Below are 26,302 nucleotides of genomic sequence, written 5' to 3' on the forward strand. Positions count from 1 at the left end.
ATATATATATAATTTTTTTTTTCCTGAAAAATGATTTCATCAAAAATATTTCACGGTTGAAACAAATGGAGCATTAATAGGTATTAATTGGTTTTAAGATTTTTAACGGAACAGAGTATGGTTATCTCGTTAAGACAACTTATGCATTTTAAATGATTTTTTTTTTATGTTAATTATTTAAAAAAAAAATAATAACCACTTAAAAGTTAAAACACATCATTCCAACCAATATAAAATGTGTTTAAAGAATAATGTTACACTTTTAATTATTGAAGCCCTTTTTTGGGAAAAAGTAGAAAAGTAAATTTCTCATAAACATAAATACCCATTGATTCAATTCCTAATTTTAAGGATAAAGTTTCGCTTTAAATTTGGTTGGAAGAAACTCATTTAACTTGATCTATTAAAATGATATTTATGTTTAGATCATTTTATATCATAGTTGAAAATAAACTTCTTAATCTGAGTTTGCTTTGCTTTACTTGGGATATCATTATAGATTTGAGAAATTTAAACTGTAATTTGTTGGAACATCTCTTGTAGTATTTCCTTTAATCACATGCCAAATATGAATATCACAATTGTATTTTGCACGAGTACCTGGATATCATATACAATTAACTTATGAGATGTAATATACATTCTCCTTATGTTTAATGAGAATTATTGTATTTATTTAAGTAGCCGTTATGTTGAAGTGGTTGTTTGAGCTATTGTAAAATTGTAGCATAGGGTCCGTTAGGATTTACAAAGTGCGATTTGAAAACGCATTATTTTACTTGTGATTTAAAAAAAAGGTTTTTTTTTTTTTTTTTACTATTTTTTTAAATTGCAACTTTTTTAAAATACAATATCAAACGATATACTATATTTGATTTAAAATCTTACTTTTAACCAACCAAATCGCGCTCTATCCTACTAAATATTCTCATTTGAAGTAGAATTATCAATTTACATTTAAATCAATCTTAATTAAAGAAGGAAATAAAATTCAATGGTAAATTAACAATGCCACATAAAAATAATAATAGAAAGATAAGATAATACAAATTAACATTTCTAATGTATTATTATCATCTACAACGAAAAAAATCATTTGAAATTATTTGTTCAAATTTGAGAGAATTCAGGTAAGCGATTACGAGAGACTATTTATGAGAAATAAATAAAAATTGAGCTATTCAACTATTTATCCGATCAAATAAATCTCATAAGTGATCTTTTCTAAATTATTTTAAATTTAAATAAATAATTTAAGAGAATTCTAATCCCGAAAATAGCTCTCTTTGTAAACCACGTTTAGGGTTGAGACCTTTTCCTAAAATACAAAAAGACATTGTTGGCGTCATGTTTGTTAAAAGTAATGATAGGTAGAAGCATTTTGTCCGGCTCTGCCCGACTTTTTTAATAAAAAATTAATTTTTTTAATAAAAGTAATTTTTGATGTGATATTAAAAATTGTTTTTGATTAAAAAAATACCCTTTTAATAAAAAGGGGTGGGCAGGAGCCGGGCAAAATGCTCCTGCCTATCACTTTATTGATTATCCCCCATTCGTTATGATGCAACCGGATAAACACTGGCCCTGTTTTTCATTTCCGAGTAAATGGAGGGAAGTAACTGCACCAAAGACCCCGCATTCCAAGTGTCCCCGGTCCTACGTCAGCTTTTATCCGTTCCCCGCACATTATCCAAAAAATACAAAATTCCTTTTATTATCTTATTTTCTAAAAATTAAAAATAAATAAAAAATTGAAAAAAAAAATAACAACAAATATGAGAGCCTCTCTCTTCTGCTGCTCTCTTCTTCTTCCTCTGCCACCCATACATCTTCTCTCGGTCTGAACCGAAAAACGGTGTCGCAGGGTCCAAAACTCATCTAAGATTAGCTAATCGGATTCCAAAGTAAAGCTAAGATTTCGTACACTGTAATACAACTCTCTCATTTTCAAGCTCTTTGGCACAAGTACTTATTTGGCTCTCGAGTTGAGCGCAACGAAATGTACAGTTTCGCTCCAGTTCCAAGTCCGTGCAGCTAGGGTTTCCGGGTCCAAGATTCATTTTTATAGGATCACACCCGCTCGCTCGCTCGCGCTTGAGAATATTCTGCTTCAGTTCAATAACCGGGGTTTTTTTTTTTTTGTTAACTGAAATTTATGTCTGTTTTATTATGAATTTGTGCTAAATTGTAAGGATTACGTTTATGGATTCCGTGCTTTTTTGAATCGGTGCCGAATTTTGTTTATTGTTTTTTTTGGGATATTTGATATACAGTTGTATATTGGAGTGGAAAGTGTTAGGGTTTGTTAGTAATGGTGTCTGCGAATGACCCTATTGAATCGTTTTGCAATTCGATTCAAGCTGTGAAAGAGGTGCTTTCGCCGCTCGAGTTAGGCATTCGGAAAGCGGCTAGAGATCTTGAACATTGCTGGGGAGGTGGCCCAAACAACAAAGGGAACAGTGTTGGATTGGTTAACCAGGTGAGTGGTGTTGATAGGAATCGTAAGGTTCAGATCTGTGGTGTGAAGAACAAGAGTGGTCAGTGTGTTGTTGGTGATGAGGGAAAGAAGGGCTTGTCCATTAAGGTTCCGATTAAGGCCTTCTTGGGTATGTTTTCGCAGAATTCGGGAAATGGGCATCGAGCCGAGGTGCCCAATGGTGGGTTGAAGGAGAGGGATTCGGGTAAGGAGGATTTTGGATCTTGTGTGAATTGCCTGCAGTTTGCTGTCACTTGGTCTTTGTTGCTGAACAGTTTCGTTCAGGCGTTTCCGAGCCCGTTCAAGACGGGCAAGAAACGGTTTCAGAAAACTGGTGATGAAGATAAATTGTGTTCCTGTATGAAGCCAAAGGTTTCATTTGAAGTGAAACAAAGGGAATCTAAGGAACGGTGTGATAGAACATTTTGGAATGAAGGAAAACATGTGTCACTTGAGTCCTTTATAGGTTTTATTTTTGATCAGTTAGCTCAGAATCTTCAGAAGTTTGATCAGGGTGTGCAAAAAGATCAGAAGAGTTTTGACACTTCTCTGCCGCCGCCCTCTTCCTTTCAGTTTGATCATTTGAAGGCACTCACTAGTCTTTTGGAGGGTCGAAAAGCAGATGTGAATGGGCTTTTAGGAAATCTGAGTTTTGCTAGAGTGGGAGGTGTGCCATCGAGCGTAGTTGGAGTAACTTCTTCGGTTGATGAAGAGACCGATGATGGTGTTCCAGCTGGGAATGGGGAAGAAACTAGTGGCAGTTTACCGCAGAAGCTGGCCAGTGGCATACTTAGCATCCCTCTATCGAATGTGGAGCGCTTGAGATCAATATTACCCACTGTTTCATTGACAGAACTAATTGAGCTCGTACCACAGTTGGGGCGTACTTCTAAAGATTATCCTGACAAGAAGAAACTATTCTCTGTCCAGGATTTCTTTAGATACACAGAAGCGGAAGGTATTGTATTTCAAGTAGCCTAATAAACAAAAAATGCATGTTGCTTCGAATTTGATTTCGCATTAGTTTCTGTGGGGTATAAATTAATGACAGACGTCTTTTCATGCTGATAGATGGGTCATCTTGTCCTTTTAATTGTAAAATTATAAAGCGGTATTATTGAAGAGTCTACATAATATATGCTGAAGGGTACTTATATGTCTAGCCATTCTCATGGCATCCTATCTTTTGGGAAAGATGAATTGTTATTTAGGATTGAGACATTAGTATTTGGTTTGCTTTAAAATAAGATTTCTAGGATCTTATTCCTCATTCTAAATGAAGCCTTATACTTGAACTGCAGTTTTAGAGCACATCCTTGTTGCATCGAGTATCATATTCATCATGATATGATATGGTTAGATAGGTATGGGTGGCTATGACGTTCTCTGCTTTGAGGTCAATGCCTACATTATAATTGTGTCTAGCAACTATAGTTGCATTAATCAGTGACATCATATCAATGTGCTATCAATTCCAGGCTATTCTGGCTGGAACTGGAAAAGGGATCTAAAAAAGGTCTCTCTATCTATAATGTTAGAAACATAACATGTTCACAAATTTTACACTCCTATTTTCGACAAGCAATCACTGTTAATATGCAAATCAGCTGATTTGATAAGATTTAATCTTCATAATATTGAATACTAATAGATTTCATTTCTCAACTTGCTATGGATTTTCGCTCGAAGCTTAGGCCCTTATTGTAGCGTGGTTGATAGGTGTTGTATGTGCAAAAGGAATGGGAAGTCCGTGGATCATTTCCTTCTTCATTGTGAGGTTGCTTGTGCCATTTGAAATGTTTTTCTCAGTTGATATGGGTTGTCTTAGGTTATGTTTAGATGAGTATTTGATTTGTATGCTTGTTGGTGGACTGCTAGTAGCACTCGGAGTGCTACTGTGTGGAAGATGGTGCCTTTGTGCCTTTTGTGGTGTCTTTGAAGGAAAAGGAATAATAGAATTTCGAGGACCATGTGAGGACTTTTGAGGAAATTAAGTCTTTATTTTTCAACACTTTGTATTTTTGGATAGTTGCTAAATCATGTGTTTTTTGCCCCTTCTAGTTAGGTGGCTTCTCTTGTTTACTTTTGTGTATATGGGGGCGCCTTCGCTTTTAATGATATTTTGATTACTTTTCAAAAAGAAAAGAAAAGAAAAGAAAATGGTGAATTTCGTAGGTTATTGAATTACTTGCACTTTTGAGTAATGACACACAAATAAATGTTAGGCAGTAATATACTAATGGAAAATGATACAAATCCATCCCCTACCCATCTCATTTTCAAATTTACCATTGGATTTGTGAAACCTACATTGGGTCCCACAAATCCAATGATGGATTTAAAATTTGATTGTATGGAGATGGTTAGGGAATGAATGTCTAACATGTCGCTTTACTAATAGCACATTGGCTGGCTTTTAGTGGTAGGATTAGGATATCTGATTTTTCATTTAGAAATGCCAAGAGGATTGAAGTTGTTTGCACTTTTGGATGATGATAAACAAATGATTTCTTTTGTTCTCACCTTAGTTGGCTGATGAAGATATAGTTCCTCCAACGGTACAACTAGCTGGTTATTTATAGCAAGATGCTTGATGTTTAAGTTCTGTAAACATCTAAGAAAATTATTTTGTACTTTTGAGGGACCATAAAAATGGAAAGATATAGGATATTTCTATTTAAGCTGAGTAACTATCAAGAAAATTGATAAATTATTTGTACCTTCGAGTTGTGACAATTAGTAAGTGTTGTTTATTGCTAGTTTTGTTGACGCACATTAGGATGGATGTTGTTTATCAGTAGGCATGTTTGTCCAGACTTTAAGTTGTGTCTGGTTTGTAGGATAAGGTTCAGAGTAGGATTTATATGGTTTGATGCAATGGGTAGAGTTATTTCAGGATTGGATTAACAATTCCTACCCAGAGAGAATGAGAAAAAGAGAAAGGGGGGGGGGGGGGGGGGGGGGGGGTGATTAAGGATACAAAATCTGGAACGAGATAGCAGAATAGTTATTTGCTTAGATTTACGGAATTTTGTTACTCTACATGGGGGACTAAGCACCCACATGGTTTAATTTTCTAAGAAGCTCTGTGATCACTTATGGTCCTAAATCAGATGCATCTCACATAAACAAATGGATACTTTAGGCAAAAAAAATAAATACTTCAGACACATTTGTCTGTTATCAGGGGTCATTTCCAACAGTTGCATGCAAAATGATTCACTACGGAACACAGTGGCATTAAGAATGCAGCGTGCCACTTATCCTGATGCAGTGCAATGGGGCGTCTTCTTTAGAATGCTTAACTAGATTGGGAATTTGTATAGGTAGTTTTTAATTAAATTGTTATGCTTTTTTCAATGTTAAACTTAATGTCCTATAACTGGATTGGGAAGTCATCTGCTCGGTTATATTCTTATAAATTTCTGATTACTGTCGGGTTCTTTTGCATATATTTATCTGAAAGTGACAATTTTTACCTATTTTAAGCCTCATATTCTTACAGGAAGGAGATTCTTTGACGAGTTGGATAGGGATGGTGATGGCCAAGTAACTTTGGAAGATCTTGAAGTTGCATTTAAAAAGAGAAAATTGCCACGAAGATATGCTCATGATTTTATGCGCCGCACTAGAAGTCACTTATTTACGAAATCAATTGGTTGGAAACAGTTTTTGTCCTTGATGGAACAGAAGGAACCAACCATTCTTCGTGCATATACTTCTCTCTGTCTGAGCAAGTCTGGGACACTGCAAAAGAGTGAAATATTGGCATCACTAAAAAATGCAGGGCTTCCAGCAAATGAAGACAATGCTGTTGCTATGATGCGATTTCTGAATGCAGATACAGAAGGACCCATTGCTTATGGACATTTCCGAAACTTTATGCTTCTTCTCCCTTCTGATCGACTTCAAGATGATCCTCGGTAAGATCAGTTTTCTCATTTCAAGAGAGTTGTCAGAACATGTTCAGATGTATTTTTCTGTTGAATTGCATTCAATTCAAGCAGAAGTATGAATTGGTTTCAAAATCTGTAGTTTGACTCTTAATAGTTGAAGTGTTGTTTGATTCAGTTACTCATAGTTTTTTTTGACGAGTAAGTTACTCATAGTTCTATCATATATTCTTTCCTTTGCTTGGTGCAATGAAATGGTAAAGGTCCTATTATTTCCTTGCTAATTAATACATAGTTTCTGGAATGTGAAACTGTGGAGTGAGATTAACAACAATGCAGAAACAATTAAACAGCCATAGAATGTACGCTTTTAATTATCTTATTCGCTGAAAGGACTATTAGTTTACAAATTACTAGTTTCTAGCTGATAGTAACATCTTTTTGTAACATATACAGGAGTATCTGGTTTGAAGCTGCAACTGTTGTTGCTGTTGCACCGCCTGTGGAAATACCAGCTGGAAGTGTTCTGAGATCTGCATTGGCAGGAGGCCTATCTTGTGCACTTTCTTGTAGTTTAATGCACCCTGTCGATACAATAAAGGCAAATTCTTATGCTTACTGATTTTGTGGTCATGCATTGGCACTTCTATGAATTGTTTAGTCATGTACTTTATATTTATTTCTTAAGAACTAATCCCCACGTACTTGCGTTTATTAGTTTTCTATGATTGGAGATGTTCTTGGCATAGCTTCCTATCTTAAAATGATTGTGTTTTTCGGTTTGTCAGACTCGGGTACAAGCATCAACGCTAAGCTTCCCTGAAATCATTTCAAAGCTTCCACAGATTGGGGTTCGGGGGTTATACAGGGGTTCAATCCCTGCAATTCTTGGCCAATTTTCAAGGTTATCAGTATTTCTTCCCCCCCACCCCCCACCTTCTGTTAGTCATATTCTTGCCCTTTGGGCTGATGTGTTCACTTGACATTGCAGCCATGCTCTGCGAACTGGAATATTTGAAGCAAGTAAACTTGTTTTAATAAATGTCGCTCCAACACTTCCAGACATCCAGGTAATGGTTATTCCTCTAACTGTGTATTACTGTAGTTTCTATTACTCTCCAATTTTTGCATCTTTTCTCGTGTCTTCCTTTGACGCTGTTTGAAAAACTACAAATTTTGAGGAATAACTTATTATTTATGTTCAAAAATTAATTAAATCATTAAATTCATCTCTTCCTATCTGCTTAAGCTTTTAGGATAAGTAGTTATTTAACATGGTATCATAGCAAAATTCCTGAGTTCGAACTCTATCTCCATCATTCACCTCCCTAAAATATTCCATGTGTTGAACTTCACCTGTTAAGAGAGAGTTTGAGCCTACACGTGAGGGAGAGTGTTAAAATATTAATTAAATTATTAAATTCACCTATTCCTATCAGCTTAAGTTTTTGGGATAAGTGATGATTTAACAATTTAATGTTAGCAATGTTAGTCTATTGTGTCATGAAAATTAGTGTGGTCTGCTCAAGCATGAGATGTCCAACAATATCCATGTCTGTTCTATCTTTCAGTTCCCATTTAAGAGTCTTACTGAGGTTGAAATACTCTTTTCAGTGTACAATTGTCATTAATTTGTCGTTCTGTACCTGTTGGAACATCTCAAGTGGTATTGTGCCATTGGCCTCGTTGTTCTACTTAATGGTTTTAAATGTGTAATTTCTGGTATCCTACCAACCCATGAAGGCATTCTTTTCCCAGTTTAATTCTCCTTCAGAACTGCCTGGTTTGTCCCATAAAGCATGACTAAATTACCTTTTGAAGGGATTGTATTGCTTGAGTTTATTTGTAACTGAAAGGACATGTTGATACTAGCACTGCATACATCTTCAACTTATGTGGATGTTATTTAAGCTATCAAAATTTTATGCTTATTTAAAGTTGAGGAACTCTTCCATTCTCATACTTTCAAATATAACAAAAAGATGCAACTAAATCTGCAGACAAAAGATAAAATTAACGTGCTCTGAGCAACTCCAACCAATTAGCTTCTGTGTCCGTAAAACGTTGAAGCGCATTGGTGACTCTGCTGCATCATGGTGCTTGACCTATTTTACAACTTGGAAGCAGGCTCTCTCTCTCTCTCTCTCTCTGCATACATGCAGTTGAGGAACATAAACAAGATTTGGATTTTATAGCTCTCGTCATTGTGAAATATACCTTTGGAAGAGGATTTTCTAATTTATGTGAGAGGTGGTTGATCTACTCGTTTTAAAAAAATTCTTGGGAGACTGTTATTTCTAATTTATTTGTTACTGTATTTACTTGTTTTGTAGGTCCAATCTCTATCATCATTCTGCAGCACATTTTTGGGGACGGCAGTACGGATCCCTTGTGAGGTATTAAAACAGCGGCTGCAGGCTGGCATTTTTGACAATGTGGGAGAGGGTATTGTTGCGACTTGGCAACAAGATGGGCTTAAAGGTTTCTTTCGTGGGACTGGTGCCACTCTTTGTCGGGAGGTTCCATTCTATGTTGCTGGCACAGGGCTTTATTTTGAATCCAAAAAGGTGTGGGCTTAGTCATGGATGATTCTTCTTCTTCTTCTTCTTTTTTTATTTATTTTATTTTATTTAATTTATTTATTTATTTTTTATAAAAAAAAATGCAAACTTATCGGGTGCAGAGATGACAGGATTATCTTTTGTTTATCACTCCCCCTCCTCCTTCCCTGCAAGGGGTTCTTCCTCTTCTCAAAGACTGACTTTATTCAGCTCTACTATTTTGTATGTTGATGTAGTTAGTTTGGATTTGTTCATTGTTAACTTCTTGTATGTAAGTGGTTGGAGAAATTTCATTGATTTCAGAAAAATGACCAAGTTTTGTTTACGTGGCTTTCTAATATAGAATGATTTGGGTGGGTGTTATACAAGAGAACGAAACTACAAGAAACATTGCTGTCAGAAATTGAAGTAGTAATATCCCCAGAAATTAATCCAATATAGGTCCACTCAGATATAAAAAATGAAGAACTCCTTCAAGCTTCTTCGGTGACAGTACCTTGACCTAAAGAACATGAAAATTCATTCTTTCTTGTGGGGCACCAGATATCAACTAGAAAGAGTAAATATCCCCACAAATTTGTCCAATATTTACTGAAGTTTTTTTTAATGCATATTCTGAGTGTGATATACACATAAACATACATTGACAGAAGTAGCTGTCTTAGATTGTTTGAGGTTGAGATTTTGGCATTTTGCTGTGTTATACTTGGAAGGTACTTTTTTTTTTCTTCTCTCTCTCTCACACAGTATATGTTTGATTGAGTGAGGCACACATTGTTTTCCTAGTCTGAGCTGACATTGTGTTCATTGCATGTACATTTTTATATTACTAGCCTTTTGCCCACATGTATTGTACGTGAATCATATCTTTTGTCTATATCGACTTAAGTGAGACAAATCACATCAAGTGATTGATCTTACTTTCCCTGCAGCATACAACAAGAACCCTAACATTGAAAACATAGACAGTGATGGTTTAAAAGATTTTATTTTATCTATTTTATTGTTATTCTTTGATTACTAGTTCAAGAAAAGAAACCCTAGTGAAGGAAACATAATGGTGAGGGTTTAAGGTGATTTGGTGTTATCGGTATTCTGTTTTATTTGTTTATTGTTATTTGTCGAATTGAATTTGACCTGTCCTTTGGTGGTACTCCTATAATAGTCTATTTGTCATTTAGGAATTTGACAAATTCTATTGGATGTCAAATGTATAACAGCTATCCCGACATTTATACATAGTATGAGATTAATCTTTAAGTGTCTTATTTTGTGAAAGACAAATTGCTGAATGGTTTATGCTTGGATGGAATGTTCAATACTTTCAAGTACTGATTATAATGTTGGTCTTCATATGCTGTTTGAAGGTTGTACAGCGACTTCTGGGGAGGGATCTGGAGCCCTGGGAAACGATCGCTGTTGGGGCTTTATCTGGCGGGCTAGCTGCTGTTGTCACTACACCCTTTGATGTGATGAAGACTAGGATGATGACTGCTAAGGGTCGATCTATACCAATGTCAGTGGTGGCCTTCTCTATACTTCGACATGAGGGACCCCTGGGCTTATTCAAAGGAGCGGTACCCAGGTTCTTCTGGATTGCTCCCTTGGGGGCCATGAACTTTGCAGGCTACGAGCTTGCAAGGAAGGCCATGGACAAAAATGACGAGCTTGCAAGGAAGGCTATGGACGAATGAGGAGCTAGCAGGGGACCAGCTGTCTCAGAAGAAGGTGGCAAGTTCTGGACAAAGTTTTGAAGTGAGAAATCTGGTATACAGCTTTTGGCTTTTTATGCGATATAGCAAGTCGATGCTGCTGGAAGTTTTGAGCTTTTTTCCTAGTTTACTAGCAGCATGTTTTTTGAAATTCCTATCTGCCGACATCTCTGCCTTTTTTTCTTTTTTAATTGCAATTTCATTACTTGTTTCAAACTTTCTTGCCTGCTTTGATGGCAGTGCAAACATGCTCATTGTATTTTGTATATTGCTTACAGTTCTTTATCAAATTTTGTACATTTCATGTGCAGTTAATCTCTTCCCAACCCCACTCCTTTTTTTTTTTTTTTTTAATTTTGGTTATGAAAATTTTCAGTTGTACATTTCTAATCTTTCTTTTTTCCGTGAACTTTTATTGACCGTTGCATCCATCAACTGGACATGTATGAAGAAGAGTCAAAAGAATAGCCCGACTTGCTCAACTTTCCTTATTTGGGAGATAAGAAGAATCAAAAGAATAGCCCAAACTGTCTGCTGTTAACCTAAAAGGTGTGTCGTTTTATAGGACAGTGTAGGGGACTAGCGTCTAAAGGCTTTACCTAATGCCCTTCTTTGCTAGCCCTAGCAAACCATCCTCTTCTTTTATTTTTTTGTTTATTTTATTTTATTTATTTATTTATTGTCCCCTCCCTCCCCACAAACTCAGGCCTGAAATGCAGTGACCCTTTGTGACCCGCAACCGGAGTCATAACTGGCGAATTGGCCCATCCCACCCAGTTTGAGGAAAAGAAATTTGACGATAGTGATGAATTGGAGCAAGAAGAGTAACACGATAAGCCATTACGAAAAGTAGGGGTTTTTATGCTTGATCAAAGTAATTTGGGTAATTCAGAATTTGGTGGATTGGCCTATTTATGAGGATATCCGATTATTATACCAAATGTTTAAATTGCTCCAAAAAAAAAATAAAAATAAATTCAAATATCTAAATAGACGACGCTTTTCTCTAAATTGGGTGGAAAAAATTTCTTCACATTCAGTCTATTAAATCGACATCTACCCAAAATACACATGATCTTACGAGCAATCCATTTCTACCTGTGATTGGATTTGACAAGTGTGCAGCCCGGGATGTACAACCTTTCCCCTGCCTCTTCGAATCCTAATTCCAATTGAATGAAGGAAAATACCATTTACCTCTTTTATTTCCATCCTTTTAGATCCTCCCACATGAGGCCTATAGCAAACGTAAGAGTTCAGGACGAGCAGAAACAGGAGTTCAAGTATGTGCAGCAGAATACGACTTCAAAGAGCCATCTTTTGAAGCTATAAATAGTCCAGTGATTAAATACTATAAGCCCAGACTATACTAATTCAGCTACACAATAATCATCCTTCCTCTTGTTGCCACACAATATCCGGCCGCCAATTTTTGGCTTTAACAAACCGGGTGGCCTCAAACTTGTTTTTCATCATTTCTAAAGGTCAGATCAGATGGACACATTAATCTGGATGATTTACAAGGACTACATCTGAATCATTTTGAGGTAGAGGGGAAAGGAAGAAGACATGATCCATGGTAATGCTTGCAGATTCAAATCCTGCTTTAATATGAAATTATGAATCAGAGAAAAGTGATCTCTGTGGCCGTACAAAGAAAATCCTATTTTTCGACATCATTTCCTCAAATCTTCAAACCAAAAGCAACCCAGATCACAGAGTCAACAATATGGCTACGTTTATTATTCAACAAACATGGGAACATGAAAATTCTGCTGAACTGCAACAAGTTGGTGGTAGAGCCGGCGGAAGTGATCAATAACCCCAGTAATCATTACGGATTTCATCATCGAATTTCTTCTTCAGCTCAGGATGCTTCTCAAAGTATTCATTTGCAGTCATGGTGCTAATCTTTTTCTGTTGGAATAAATGAAACACTCTGAGAAATCATAAAATTTTGTGAGACTGAAGATGCAGAGAGTTCATTTTTATTACCTTCAGCTCTTGTACTTCAGCAATTTCCTTCTCCAAACGCTCAGACTCCTTCAAGGATTTCTCTTCTGCTTCTTTCAATTCCACCACCTGAATATTAAGTCAAGATATATGCATATTAGATGCTAACATTTTAGAGTGCGATTGAGGGAGAGGGAGGGTGTATATCCATTGATCTTGTGTTAGTTCTCACCAGTGCCTCAAATTTAGGCTTGTATTGTGGAGTGACTGTGTCGACATACTTGGGGACCTCTATGCCTGCAAAACAGAAACAATTAAGAAATGGAAATATGGATAAGTATATAAACTTAAGAAAAATGAAAACCAAACTAAGAAAAAAAAGGCCTTTCGAAACAGAAACATGGAGTATTGGCAGACCATTAAAATTCATTATCTTGCTATTTGGTATTTGAAACCATATAAGGAATATAATAAAAGTCCATTTGGCCCTCCGATTTCAAAAGTCAAAAGTGTGATTTTAAACAAAATCGTGGAAAGTGTATTGTTTGCGAGTGCTTTTTTTCACTCCTCTTCTCCCTAAAAAACGCAGCACTCGATCTCTCTTTCTCTCCACCAACCCGTGAGCTCCACCCCCCATTCAACTCTCATCTCTTCTTCACATAGGCTTGGCTTGGCATGGCATGGGTATGAGTTGGGTTTCATATTGAAGACAAAGAGCAAAAGTTGCAGGGGCTGAAACCATAGGGATGCTTTGCCTGTAGGGGTGTCGGTTTCGGCCTGATGGAGAGCCGGTTCTTTGTGGAGGCGAAGTCCTTCTAATTCTCGGTGGAAGCAGGGTCTGCCAAGCTTCGGGTGGAGGAAAAGAGGAAAGGGTTTTCAGGCACTGCTGTTTTCGGGTCGAGCTGCACTGCTTGGATGCTGTCGAGGGTGGAAGAAGTTTTGGGTAATCCTGGGATCGAGGAATTCGTTAAATCCTTTAGGGAAGGGTCTAAGGCAACCATCACTCGGAGAGGTGAAAACAGGTCTGGGCGGTTCTTGGAGGTAGCTGTTTTCGACGGAGGCCGGAGAGGACGTGTTCTCTTTCCTGAAGGTCGGGACGGGAGAGGGTGGAGCCGTGTTTCCAGGGAGCTGAGCAAAATTCTGGATTTTTTGGGAACCATGGTTGGGTCTTCGACTTCTGGCGGTCTACCTTCCTCTGGTGGTTTTTCGTCGGGCGTTAAGCTGGGGAAAGGATCAGGGCGTCCGTCGTTTGCGGAGGTGGTGAGTTCAGCAGCAACCGTCTCAGGAAATAGGGTTGCGGCAAAGATTGATGGAGATTGGCCTTTGCCGGTCAGGTGCGACGTGGAGAAGACGCAGCTGCAGGGAATGGAGATGGGGGCGGTCCGTCAGGTGAAAGACTGCTCCGTTCTGGAGGAGCAAGCGGTTGGCCCCTCGGGTATGGACCATCGTGTAGATGATCATTTTAGGTCTCGAGGTTGTGTCTGTAGACCGGCTGGCGTGTCCAAGGATTCAGCTGTTGAGGGTGACGTTTCTCTGCAAGGGGATGGCGTGTTTGGAGTGTTAGAGAAGGTTTTTGAAATTCTGGGCCGCTTCTCCAAGGCTCTGGTTTGGGCCTGTGGCTTTTCAAAAAAGTTGGGCTCTAAGTCTTTGTTTGGGTTTAAACGTAGGGTGGGTTTTGTGGCGGGTCGGGTGCTTAAGAGGGTTAAGTCTGTTTTCAAAGGGTTTCAGGCTGGGGCTAAAGTGATTAAGCCCAATGCCAAGTTGGATGCTGATTCGGGCCATAAGCTGTCTTCGGTTTCTGGTGCGATTTCGGGGCGGGGATCGGGTCCGGGGTGTCTTTAGTGTTAGGCGGAGGTCCATGGGAGCGCTCTTCAGCCGGACATGACGTCGGCGGCAGATCCTAGGGTGGATCTGGGTCTGTCACATTCTGGGGCTGGTTCTAGAGATTGGCAGCTCGTTCCAGTGGTCGAGTTGTCAATCAGGCTACCGTTCTTCCCCCCCTTTCGGCGCCGGTGTTGCGTCCTCCGGTGCTTCTGAGTGAGCTTCCTTTTGGGGTGCGGTCTTCTATGGTTTCAAGTTCTTCCGGTTCAGGGCTCATCCATCGGTAGGCAGTGGTTCTTTCGTCGGTTGGCTCTGTCTTGTTGAGGTCGGGCGTTGAGGAATTTCAGTTTGGTGAGCTTGGTGCCTCGTCTGGCGGTGCTGGGCATGCTTCCGTCGGCGTTGCTTTTGGTGCTCCTTCAGGATCTCTCCTTCGGCAGGCAGTGGTGCATTCAGATGCCCCTGCCTTGGTAAGGAGTTTTGGTGGGGATCCTCTTTTTGGGAAGTTCAGAGGTCCTCTCGGGGTTTCGGCTTCCATTCCCCCTTTTCAGTGGGTCTTGTTTCCTCAGTCGCCAAGGCCGTTCTCCTCAGTGTTTGGGTGCCCCCAGTTACCTGGTTTGTCGTCTGGGGTCTTTGAGGTGGGGGAATTTTCAAAGGGGATTGATCCGAAGGAAAGTAGTGTTGTTTACCCCAGGGTAGTGAAAGATAGTAGGTCGTGTTTTCGCACGATGGGGGTTTTGGTCGTGGGATCTGATCAGAAGGGATTTTTGGATTTTTTGGCTTTGATTGAGGATGAGCGCTATGACTCTGATTCCCATCCTAAGAAGGAGAAGGAGATAAAAAGGAATAAGGGGAAAAGAGAGGTCAAGAATCTAGAATGTACTCTTAATTTCGATGCCAGGGGAGTGGGTTCTAGCCGGGTTAGGGGCAAGAAGTTGGGGATTTGATGTAGTATTTCTTCTTTTGTTGTTTTTTTTTTAATGTGGTGTCCTTTTTGTATACTTCCTGTATGCTTAGGGGCGCCTTTTACGCTTTTTTATGCTATTTTATTTATTACCTATCAAAAGAAAATGTAGAAATTTTTTCAGTTTGCTGGTAAGGGAGTGCGCTTTTAAAAACGCACAATTTTAAAGGCTAAAATGCGATTTTAAAGGCCAAATCGCAATTTTACCAAATGTAAAACTAAGTTTTTAAAAATAACGTTTTCAAATCGTACGCTATGAAATCGCTATTTTTAAATCGCAAGTTTTGAAACCGCAAATCTAAAACGGACCTTAAGTTAGATATCACATTCCTGCTGCCTATATGCATCTAGGTACGCCTATAAGCCTATAACTACCTAGAGAGATGCAACTAATGCGACAATTGAATACTAGTGCAAATTTTTGAGTGTGCTCAAGAAGGATAATCAGGTAATTAAGCAGGCAGTGATAATCAGCATTGTAGCAGATTTTCTTTGTGAATGATTAGAAAGGGGCCCTAATAATGCGTTTCCTAACTTCATCGATGCACAAGCATAAGCTGATTAGAGCCAATTCAAGCTCCTCTATACAAGAATTCTCATTTACTTTTCCCCCTCCCCCCCTAATTTTGTTTTCCTCCAGCTCAGTACAAAAAGAACAGAATGGACAATCTATTCTACAACATAGAACAAGAGCATGCCACATGATTAAATTAAGCAACAAAGCAACCAGCATAAGGACATTGATTAAGCACATGGCATCTAAAATAAATAGCACCAAGATACGCTAACTAACAGAAGTTAATAAAGATAAATAATAAAATAAATAGTTAAGAACACTACTAGGTACTGGAATGATTAACCTAAATGGACCAACAAAATGGGCTCTAAAGATAAAAGTTGACCCAAAAACACATACAACTAAAAGCCAATTATTGCAATCAGTTAACTCGGCTAATAATGAGCACATAAAACTTTTTTAAAAAATTGAATAAAAGCAAGCTAACAACATAATTACATATAGAATGCAAGCAAGACTGCAACAGAATCATCTGATCACAAAGATGCAGAGATCATATGCAAAGGCCAAAGAGTTCAAATAAAAGTCAAAAACGATGCGTGATGGAAATATAATTTCACAAAGTGCACCTCAATTATACAAAGACCATAAGGATGATGCAACTATATTAACAAAATGTTACCACACAAAACTAATAAATATGGGGAGTGAATACACCAGTAAGTTAGGAAACATACTGTCATAAGCCTCTTTGTACATATCCACCAAGCGCGATCCAATTCCTTTTCTATAATACTCCCAATCTATGGGTTCAGGTTCCTGCTTGAAGTGAAAATCAACAATTCAAAATCAATAGCTAGTAAGGTAAAAAGGCAGGCTAATCGATTATCACTCTCTTGTTATACAAAGCCACACATAAAATGCTCCTTTGAATTGCTTCATGCAGCATTAGATGGATCGCATGTCATGTCTTTTATCATATTACTGTAGCTCCAAGTTAAACAACAACTGCATTAGGCTTTGTAAAGCAAGAATTTCGTTTTTCTTTGATATCAAACAATGCCAAAATTTTGCGTTCCAAAAACTTCCCTTTGTTTTCTTTACCACATTTCTAAGCAACCAAAAACAGAACATAACAAAAATCATAAAAAAATAAAAGAAAAATCACAACACGAACCACTCACAAATTATACATTTTTCATTTTCTACCACAAACCACATGCCGAAGAAATCCATTTCCAAAACCAACAAAAAGATATTGGCCAAATAAAAAATAAAAATCAAAATCAAAACTCTAAATAAAATAAACCCAAGTCATCCAACCCAACGCAGAACAATCTCCGATGCATCATCAAGAAAAAAACTAAAATTAAAATAAAAAAATCTAGAAATGACAAAGATCTAAACTAAATTCACCGATATACTCATGAGAGAGAAAGGGGGTGGTTTGGACCTGGCTAAACTTGGTCTGGAGCGTTGAGTTGACCTCGTCGAAGGCGCGGCGAAGAGTGGAGAACTCTTTGCGAGCCTCATCGGAGACCAGTAGCTTTGCCATCCCGTCCCAGTCTATGGTCCTCGACGCCTTCAGCGCTACATCGGCCACTTTCTTTCCCGCTCCGCTCATTTTCTCGGTCACTTTCTCGGAAAAATCTCAGACCCGAATGTGCTGCCAGATGCCGATGCCTGGTTGTGGTGCCCTTCTGTTGTTATTGGTGGCGGAGGAGGAATGGTGTGCCCTGTGTTTGGGTTGGGCTTGAAATGTGGGCCAGGGCCCATTTTAGATTGGGAGGGTCGTGTAATCGAGACCAGCCTAATAATTTCACTTTAGCTTGGGCCGAGAGTGTGGTCATGGCCCAAATTGTCAAACGCAAAACCAGTTTATTTTCTAGTATATTAAAATTAAAGTAAGGTTATCTATAAAAAAAAAAAAAAAAAAAAAAATTAAAGTAAGGTTAGATACTATATATTTATCCTATAATTGTTTAATAATGTTAAAGTGGCACTCTAAATTAACCATTAAATTTATTTTTCTTTATATATATATATATATTTAACAATTATTAATTCAATAATTATTTGTAAATGTCACGTCAGCCTTATTGAATGAATGTTTGATAGAATTATAGTATTTAACATTTTTTTTCCTTTCTTTTTTAATTTAAAAATGATTAATCCAAGGGTTAGTTGAGAATTCCACATTAGCCTTGTCAAATAGAATTACAATATTTAACATTTTTCTACAAATTATATTGAACAATTTCATATTGAACTATGTAATTGGTAGTAATCTTGACTAATAAACTTTTTTTTTAAAAAAAAGAAAAAAGTGTTGTTAGGGATATTACAGTTTTATTACAAATTCCTTACAAATTGATGTGACACTTACCACATCAGCTACTAGACAATTAAATTTGATTGTAGCTGGCATGACAGTGTCATGTGAACTGTTACGTCAATTTGTAAGTTCACGTGGACTTTTTACATTAGTTTAATGAACTACAACGTCAATTTGTATAGGATTGTAATGAAAGCTATAGTACCTCAAATCAAACAAACACAAATTTAATGAACAATTTAGATTATTGCTAGCATTAGTTAAGTTCTCCATATTTAAGAAAGTGTCCATCTTTAATTATGCTCTATTTATTTCGACATAAAATATTTTCAATGAAATTATTTTTTAGAAAAATAATTTTCCTGTAAATATTTTATAGCGTTTGGCTCGTACGAAAAAAATCACTAACGGCGTAAAACGGAATCTGGCAACCGTCACCGGATTCCAGCCAGGCAGGAATTTGATTTGCCAGAATTAGGCAGTCGCCGGATTCCGCAGAAATTTCCAAATTCTGGTTGTACTGGTTGGATTCTTGCTAGTTTGGCCGGAATCCGAAAACGGTCGGAATCTGGTCCGCCAGAATTCGACAATCCAATACTAAAATTCGGGAATCTTCGACAGTAAAGTCGTATTACCAACAAACTCCAGTACTCGATAATGGATGATTCCCACAAACGTGCGTGCAATAACGAAGAGTTTAAATCCAAAAAACAATTTAAAGTTTTAATTATAAATCGTTTTTCAAAAATTAAAGAATATTTTACGGTCAAAATGAAAATGATTTCTATTGGCCATTTTTTTTGCCCTCACCAAACATTGGAAAATGCCAAAAACATTTTACGCCAAAACAAACGGAGCATTAGATTGATTCGTACCATTTAGTTCATTGCCTTAATTTCTAAGCTTTGATTATTATTAGAAGTATCAGAAGCTTTGTATTGAGAATGCAATTTTTGTTTTTCAAGAATAATAAAAGTTTGACATCTTTTTCATCTCTTTTAACAAGTTATTTTTATAGTTTATTCGAGTTTTAGCATTGATCGAAGACGCATGTATTCTTCATTTTTATCGCTTCCTCTACGTGAAGTTCAATCTAGCTTTATGGAATTGACATTGATCAATTAGGGTTATATTGTAATTTTGACAGATAGAGTGAGCTTCCTGTATAAAGTTTATGAAGTTAAAAGGAAAAATGAAATAGAAAAGAGTCCATATTATAATAATAATAGAGAAATGATCCCTACACTCATTTCTCACAACAGCCTCACAACAAGCTGATGTGGCTGGTAATATTTTATTAATTTTTTTGTTTTGTTTTCTTTTCTTTTTGTAAAAAAATAATAAAATAATATCAGCCACGTCAGCTTGTTGTGGAGCTGTTGTGAGAAATAAGTGTAGGGATCATTTCTCATAATAATAATAAAAAAACTTATGAATTTATTTTGCTAATAAATCATTGAAAAATCCTAGATTTAATTAAGAACTTTATACATAATACCATAAAGCTTGGAACAATGTAAGTTTATTTGCGAAATCTAACTTAAAACTGTGGAAAGAAATTAAATTATTTTGTGGGGATTGTAATTTTTGAAATTATTTAATGATATAAAAGTTGAGAAATTGAATTAAAAGAGAGGAAACTGAAAAAATTGATGTTAATTATGTCACACATTATTCATATGTTTAAACAACACCTTTCTCATTACAATATGATACATTAATTAATTAAACACGCCAATAACATGTAATTAGCTCTCTATTATGTGTGTATATATATATATATATATATAGAGTAGGGTTGGAGCTGATTATTTATCAATAAATTTCACTTTTAATGCTCCATATATGCATGTGACTTACACTTAACGTTTCCTATGTAAATTATAAGCAACCTATATATGAATATTAAATAAAAAGTTTATTTCTGTAGTGGGAAAAAGCAAAAAAAATGGTTGGAGTGGTTCACAATTTAGCATTTGACCTTGAGATTTCAATGTCACTCTTTTGGCGGATGTGAAAAGGGAGAGACATATATGGGCGGATGGGCCACACGTTTGTTAAAATGATACTGCTCCTCTCCTTTTAGCGGCATAGAAAGAAATATTGGAGTTTTGTTGGGTTCTTTTTCTTTTTGGAAAATTACACGGATCCTTTTCAAATTATCATTCAATTGTGTCAATGTCTTTCAAACGGAAAATGATTTGTGAGGGACAACTAATCGTCCTCCAACCCCCTATTTGTATTAAAATACACTTATTTAATGAAAAGAGTAGGCAAGGGGACAGTTTGCATATCAGGGCCCCCTTCAAACTATCAATTATGTCAATGTCTTCTCTCAAACTACTAAAACATGTCAATGTCCATCTTAAGATCAACAAAAAGACAAAAATGACTATAAATTTTTTTCAATAAGACAAAACTATCCTTATAAATTCGAAAAAAATAAAATAAAAAATAAATTAAGGAATGAACGAAAAATAAATACAAAAAAAAAAATCGAATTTTTTTTTTAAAGAAAAAACAAACGAAAAAATATTTGAAAATTAAAATATATATATATATATATATATATATATATATATATATATTAAAAACAAGTGAAAAAAAACCTATTTTTATTTTTTGTTTTTTGTTGTTGTATAATTTTTTTTTTAAAAAAAATAAAAAAATTAATGATTTTATTAAGGGTATTTTTGTTATTAGGGGAGATATTGACATTTTTCGGTAGTTTAGAGAACGAGATTGACACAATTGGTAGTTTGGAGGAGACATTGACAATGAGATGATAGTTTGAGGGATTATATGTACTTTTTTCTTTTATTTTTATATCAATTGTGAAACATTATAAATAAACTATTAAGTATAGATGTGCGAGTGTAATAATTAAAAAAATTGAGTCTGAAAAAATGGTTAATACAATGAGTTAAACTCATAATTTTAAACTTTTAAGTTGAGTAGGATCCCGATTCCCGACCCTATTGAAAAGTAATATACATGTACGGATTGCTCAAATTTCACTAAATGAAATAAAATTCAATTAAATAATTAAGTAAAAGTCTGCGTTAATATATCAAATACTGATTAAATGGTTAAATTTCATAAACGTCGATTCACACGCGTGGTTGAATAGGTCTTGATCGAACGAGTTTCGAGTTCAATCTTTATCAATTGAATTGTCTCTTAATGCTTTCAACCTGATGAGTTGTAATTATTGTGGCGTCTTGTGTACTCAAAAAGCTCTCACAAAATATTTTGAAATTTCAATTTTAGTTGGGTGATTTTTAAATTGAATCCATCTCTATCTAATGTATATATCATTTTCTGCAACTTTTCTTGGCATGCATGTTGATGTAGCTATCTGTAAACTATTCTTCTCGTTTGAATGCGACCATGTCTAAGAATTGTTCAATTTTGAACAAAATCGCAAAAAGTGTATTGTTTGAAAATTAAATGAGTTTTTTAAACAGTATGATTTGAAAACGTAGAATAATTTGTATTTTTAAATGATAAGTAAAAGGGTGAAAACATATCATCTAAAGGTAAAATTGTAAATTTTAAACATCAAATCGCGATTTAATCAAATTCTTATTTGCACGTTTTAGAGTCGTTAACAGTAAATCCAAACGAATCCTAAACCACTAGTCATGAGTATCTATGGCTCAGAAAGTACAAGAATGGAGTTAATTAACAAGTAGAAATTGGTCAAGATCTATCAGCTTGCTGGTTTGACAAATCGCAATTTAATTAACCTAATGCTTATTCGTGTTTTCAAATTGCACGTTTTAAAGTCGTTAACGGTAAACTCAAACCCTTAAACCACTAGTCATGAGTCTAAGGCTCAAAAAAAACAAAAATGGAGTTAATTAACAAGAAGAGATTGGTCAAGATCGACCAGCTTGCCAGTCTGACAAGGTAACTCATGAATATGTATAGAAGATAAAGTTAGGTCTTTGATACAAGAATATATAGCATAGACTTAGAATAATTAAGGATAAGGACAACCTTAATTAATTCCTACATTTTTTTTTTTTTTTCTTAGCTCCTTTTCTCGTAAGATTACTGGTAGGGAAAAGGTTTCACTTGTCAATTATGACAACAGAAACAACATCATTGCTCATATATATCTACCATAACTAATTAAATTACTTTATTTCAAATCTTCTGATCAGTATGTTCTTCCCCCACTTGGAAGATAATTAGAGTTTTGTCGATGGTCGATCGGTCCAGCCTGTTCATGTCCAAAGAGGTTCCCAGGCCGTGCCCAAATTGCTGTCGTCCAAAAAACAGCTTGTGTCAGCGTACGGCGGCTGTTGCTGAAAGCTGTGGTCTTGAGATTGTGTCATTTCCATGCAAATTAAGGCAACCAAATTGGCTTGCTGGTACTGCATGTTCACCAGCTCAGCTTGCGCCTTGGCCAATTGCCCTTGGAGCTCGCTAACTTGTTTCTGAAGCTGACTGATTGCGCCGGCGCAGCCGTAGACTGGGTCTCGAATCCTGGCATTTGCTTCATAAACCATGCTGCTCACTGCATCTGCTCTTTGATCCTCTGGAAGTTCCTGAAATTTTTAGTCATTGTATTTGTAAGTAATTGGAAGATTAATCTAACCTCCTCACATAACCTATAATTAAGCTATAACATGTATTTTGGACACATTAATTTCAGCTTAACACACGGGATTGGAGGAAATTCCTCTTCAAACCAGTTTAGGAAAAACTTTGTCAATCCGGTCATTATCTTCTCACAAATGTATAATAGTTGTACGAGTGATTAGTTGATATAGCGTATTTTAAGTGGTTAGCATGAGAAGATATTTAAAACACGTTATTACGACAACCAATATAAAATGGAGTGTGATAAAAGGGTGCGAAGATGAAAATGAGAATAAGAGTGAAAACATGCGTGGTTCAAAATTTTGGAGTGAATTTACAAGAATTAATGGCTCTTGATTTGTGATGTGATCCTTGCCCCACCACTTGGGGTGTGAAAACATATGTACATTTGTAGCTCAACAAGAAGAAGGGGTTTTCTATATGGTTGTCTATAATAATGGGACTAAAAATCATAGCTTTGTTACCTAACTTTGACCCTTGTCTATAAGCTAATTATATTGTAGTTAGTTATGATTATGGGCAATTAATCCAACTTTTTAAATATTCTCAAAAAATAAAAAAAAAATAAAAAAAAAAATTCCAAACTTTTTAAAGCTTGCATAGTTTTAGTTTAGTTTATTATGATCCCCAATTCGACTTCATGATTGTGTTAAATAAAGCATGTTTTGGTTTGCCTTTAATTGGAGAAGCTGAAAAGGCCCCCACTTGAAGATTGAAAGCTAACAACCATAGACATTTTAGAGAATAAAGTTGCATCCCTATGGCTATCGGTTGACCTTGCTTTATTCATGTAGATGAGGTGATGTAGAGTTAAAATTACCCTACCTAAAAATCTAAAATAAAATAATTAATTATCAAGTTTTAAGATATCAAGAATAATTGGAATTTTGATTCAAATGGGTAAAAATATGATGTAAATATTTGGTTGAATTTCACCCAAAAAGAAAGGAAAATATCAAATAATTACAAAACAACAAAATTAACCTGCAAGAACTTGCTGATGTTGCTAGCTCCAAAGACCCTATGAGCAATGGTGAACTTGAATGGCTCAGTCGGAGGGAAATATGGAGCTAAAACACATTTCTCGCCGCATCGGCGACGGAGGATCTTGCAGGCGGCGCAGGGGCTAAGCACAACCGGCGGAGGAGAAGATTGCTGAGAAGGCGAAGGAAAAGTAGTTGGAGAAGATTGCTGAGAAGGCGAAGGAAAAGTAGTTGGAGAAGATTGCTGAGAAAGTGAAGGAAAAGTAGACGGAGAGTTGGAGAAGGGAGAGGGAACTGTTATCGGCGTTAGCGGCGGCGGTGACGATGCAGTTTTGCCCTTGTACTCCATCTTTTCAGAAAGAGATATTTCAGAGAGAAAGAGAAAGAGAGAGAATTGTGAGTGAGAAAGCAAGAAGAGGAGAAGCTTTGCTTTTACATATACCAGAACAGCGAAGAATATATATAGAGGGAGACTGGAGTGAAGCCCGGGAAGTTACAACAGTAGTCGTGTCATCCTATGGTAATGGATACCGTAAGATGACGTCATCAGCTTGAAATCCCTTTTTGCATCATCTTTTTTATTTATTATATTTTTCTAATATTGAAACAAAAAAAAAAAAAACTTATTAATTATTTCTTCAAAACAAGAATTAAGCAAGAGTAAATATAAACAATATTTTTCTGTTTAATGGTGAATTTTCTCCCTTAACAAGTATGACTAAACCGTAGAGTTAGGTTGAAACCATATTAAATTATTAAGTAAAGTTATTTAGTAAATTTTTATATGATTATTGTGCAATTTGTATGACGTCGCAATAAAATTATCCTTTAATTTATTTTTTTTATAAGTACGGGTGATTTTTACTATTTTATTATTAAATTGTATAGCAGTCATATAATAATTTATTAAGAGTAATACTATACATTAATTACCGGACTATCCCATTATCTCCATCCCCTCCTCAAAGCTGATACGATGTGGTCTTCTATATTATTTGGTGCATGAGAATTATTTTTTGGCTGTGGGTTTACGCCGCATCGACTTTGGGTGATGAATATGATTATTCATCTGCTAAATAATATTTTTCTAAATTATGATTTACAGTTTGCTGGATAAAAAAAAAAAAAAAAATTGACTATTCAGTTAATAATTTAGGACTGTATTGACTTAAAACAGAAGTATCCTAGACACGTCACTCGTGTATACGAAAAATCACTGATATGATCAGACCAATCTTTTCTCCAACAATACGTTAAAAATGATTAAGATGGAATGACCCACTCGACTGCAACTCTGCAAGGATGAGCTGACATGCATGCTCGTTTGATTGTACTTAATTAAGAATCAATTAATATTATATGACTTCTTCTTCTTTCTTTTTTTTTTTTTCTTTTTTCTGAGCAATTAATATTAATATTCAAGTAATTTCCATCCCTAATGAAGTCTATAAATTCTTCTAGTGTGTTTTTTGGTTGGGGGTATGTACACAGACTTCTATCGTTGAAATGAAAAACTTGAGCGACTGCAGTCGCCTTCATTGAACATTAAGCCCTTCAAGAAGTAAGTGTAGGGGCAACGAACGAACTAGTTTAATATATATAGGCGTGACAATTCAAGTTAGTGCCGTGTTGTGTCGAGTTATAAGTATTTAATTATATAGATTAATCTTAATCCAATCAATTTACTTAAACATATCAAACTTTTTAATTTTGACACAACTTATTGATTAGATTGACTTGAATATGACTTATTTGAACCCGTTTGGTTTAATATAAGTGAGTTAAATTGATCATTTTTGGTATGTCCTCTTTAGCACAATTTCATATTTTATATGCATAAATTAGAACAATTTACAACCAGGACTCTGGATAGTCAATTTAATAATCGATATCAAATTATCTATAGCTATAATCAACAACAATAACCCAACTTATCACCGCCATACCTAATCAAAATAATATTACAGTCCAATAAAGTTCATTCACATTAACAACCACATACCAAAAAAGAAAATAATATTACATTCTAACAAAATAACATTGAAGCATCAACATTAATTATTAAATAAAGGAAGATCATGATCTAGAAAAAAACTGTCCCCAGAGAGAGAGAGAGAAAGAGAGAATAGAAAAAGAAAAAGAAATCAATATTGCCTCAGAGAGAAAAAAAACTGCCTCGTGTTTGAGGAGGAGGAAAGCACGTACAAGGTTTCCCTCCTCCCATGGTGTTTTAGGTACTTGCTTTTAGATTCCGATAAGGGGTTTTTCTCTTTTAGGGCGACATCGTCACCTTAGAGGTTTTTGTTGTGGTTTTTCCCTGTTCTGGGATTAAAAAGTAATTTTCTATTTTTGTTGTGGTTTCTCTCGTCCTTTTTTGGGATTGTGAAGTAGATTTCTGTTTTTGTTGTGATTTTTCTCCTTTAGAGTTTCTTTTTACATTTACAGTTCATATTGTAGGTAAGATTGTCATAAAGTCCAC

General features: G+C 35.9%; 3 protein-coding genes across 3 annotated transcripts; 1 reads left to right on the top strand and 2 right to left on the bottom strand.

Moving 5' to 3' along the window:
- Positions 1-1,797: 1,797 nt before the first annotated feature.
- Positions 1,798-10,952, top strand: LOC133862915 (uncharacterized). Its single transcript, XM_062298836.1, has 7 exons — positions 1,798-3,434; positions 5,982-6,399; positions 6,826-6,970; positions 7,158-7,273; positions 7,361-7,439; positions 8,703-8,936; positions 10,298-10,952. Exons 1-7 carry the CDS (start codon positions 2,312-2,314, stop codon positions 10,622-10,624), a joined length of 2,442 nt encoding a protein of 813 aa, XP_062154820.1. The 5' UTR covers positions 1,798-2,311; the 3' UTR covers positions 10,625-10,952.
- A 1,267-nt stretch (positions 10,953-12,219) lies between these two features.
- Positions 12,220-17,596, bottom strand: LOC133864609 (ATP synthase subunit d, mitochondrial). Its single transcript, XM_062300994.1, has 5 exons — positions 17,348-17,596; positions 16,632-16,713; positions 12,828-12,892; positions 12,638-12,724; positions 12,220-12,559 (listed from the first exon to the last, which is right to left on the bottom strand). Exons 1-5 carry the CDS (start codon positions 17,516-17,518, stop codon positions 12,458-12,460), a joined length of 507 nt encoding a protein of 168 aa, XP_062156978.1. The 5' UTR covers positions 17,519-17,596; the 3' UTR covers positions 12,220-12,457.
- Positions 17,597-22,126: 4,530 nt separating this feature from the next.
- LOC133863878 (LOB domain-containing protein 1-like) lies at positions 22,127-24,247 on the bottom strand. Its single transcript, XM_062300002.1, has 2 exons — positions 23,825-24,247; positions 22,127-22,785 (listed from the first exon to the last, which is right to left on the bottom strand). Exons 1-2 carry the CDS (start codon positions 24,170-24,172, stop codon positions 22,462-22,464), a joined length of 672 nt encoding a protein of 223 aa, XP_062155986.1. The 5' UTR covers positions 24,173-24,247; the 3' UTR covers positions 22,127-22,461.
- Between the last annotated feature and the right edge of the window lie 2,055 nt (positions 24,248-26,302).

The sequence above is a fragment of the Alnus glutinosa genome, chromosome 3 (genome assembly GCF_958979055.1).
Source record: "Alnus glutinosa chromosome 3, dhAlnGlut1.1, whole genome shotgun sequence".
Taxonomy (NCBI): domain Eukaryota; kingdom Viridiplantae; phylum Streptophyta; class Magnoliopsida; order Fagales; family Betulaceae; genus Alnus; species Alnus glutinosa.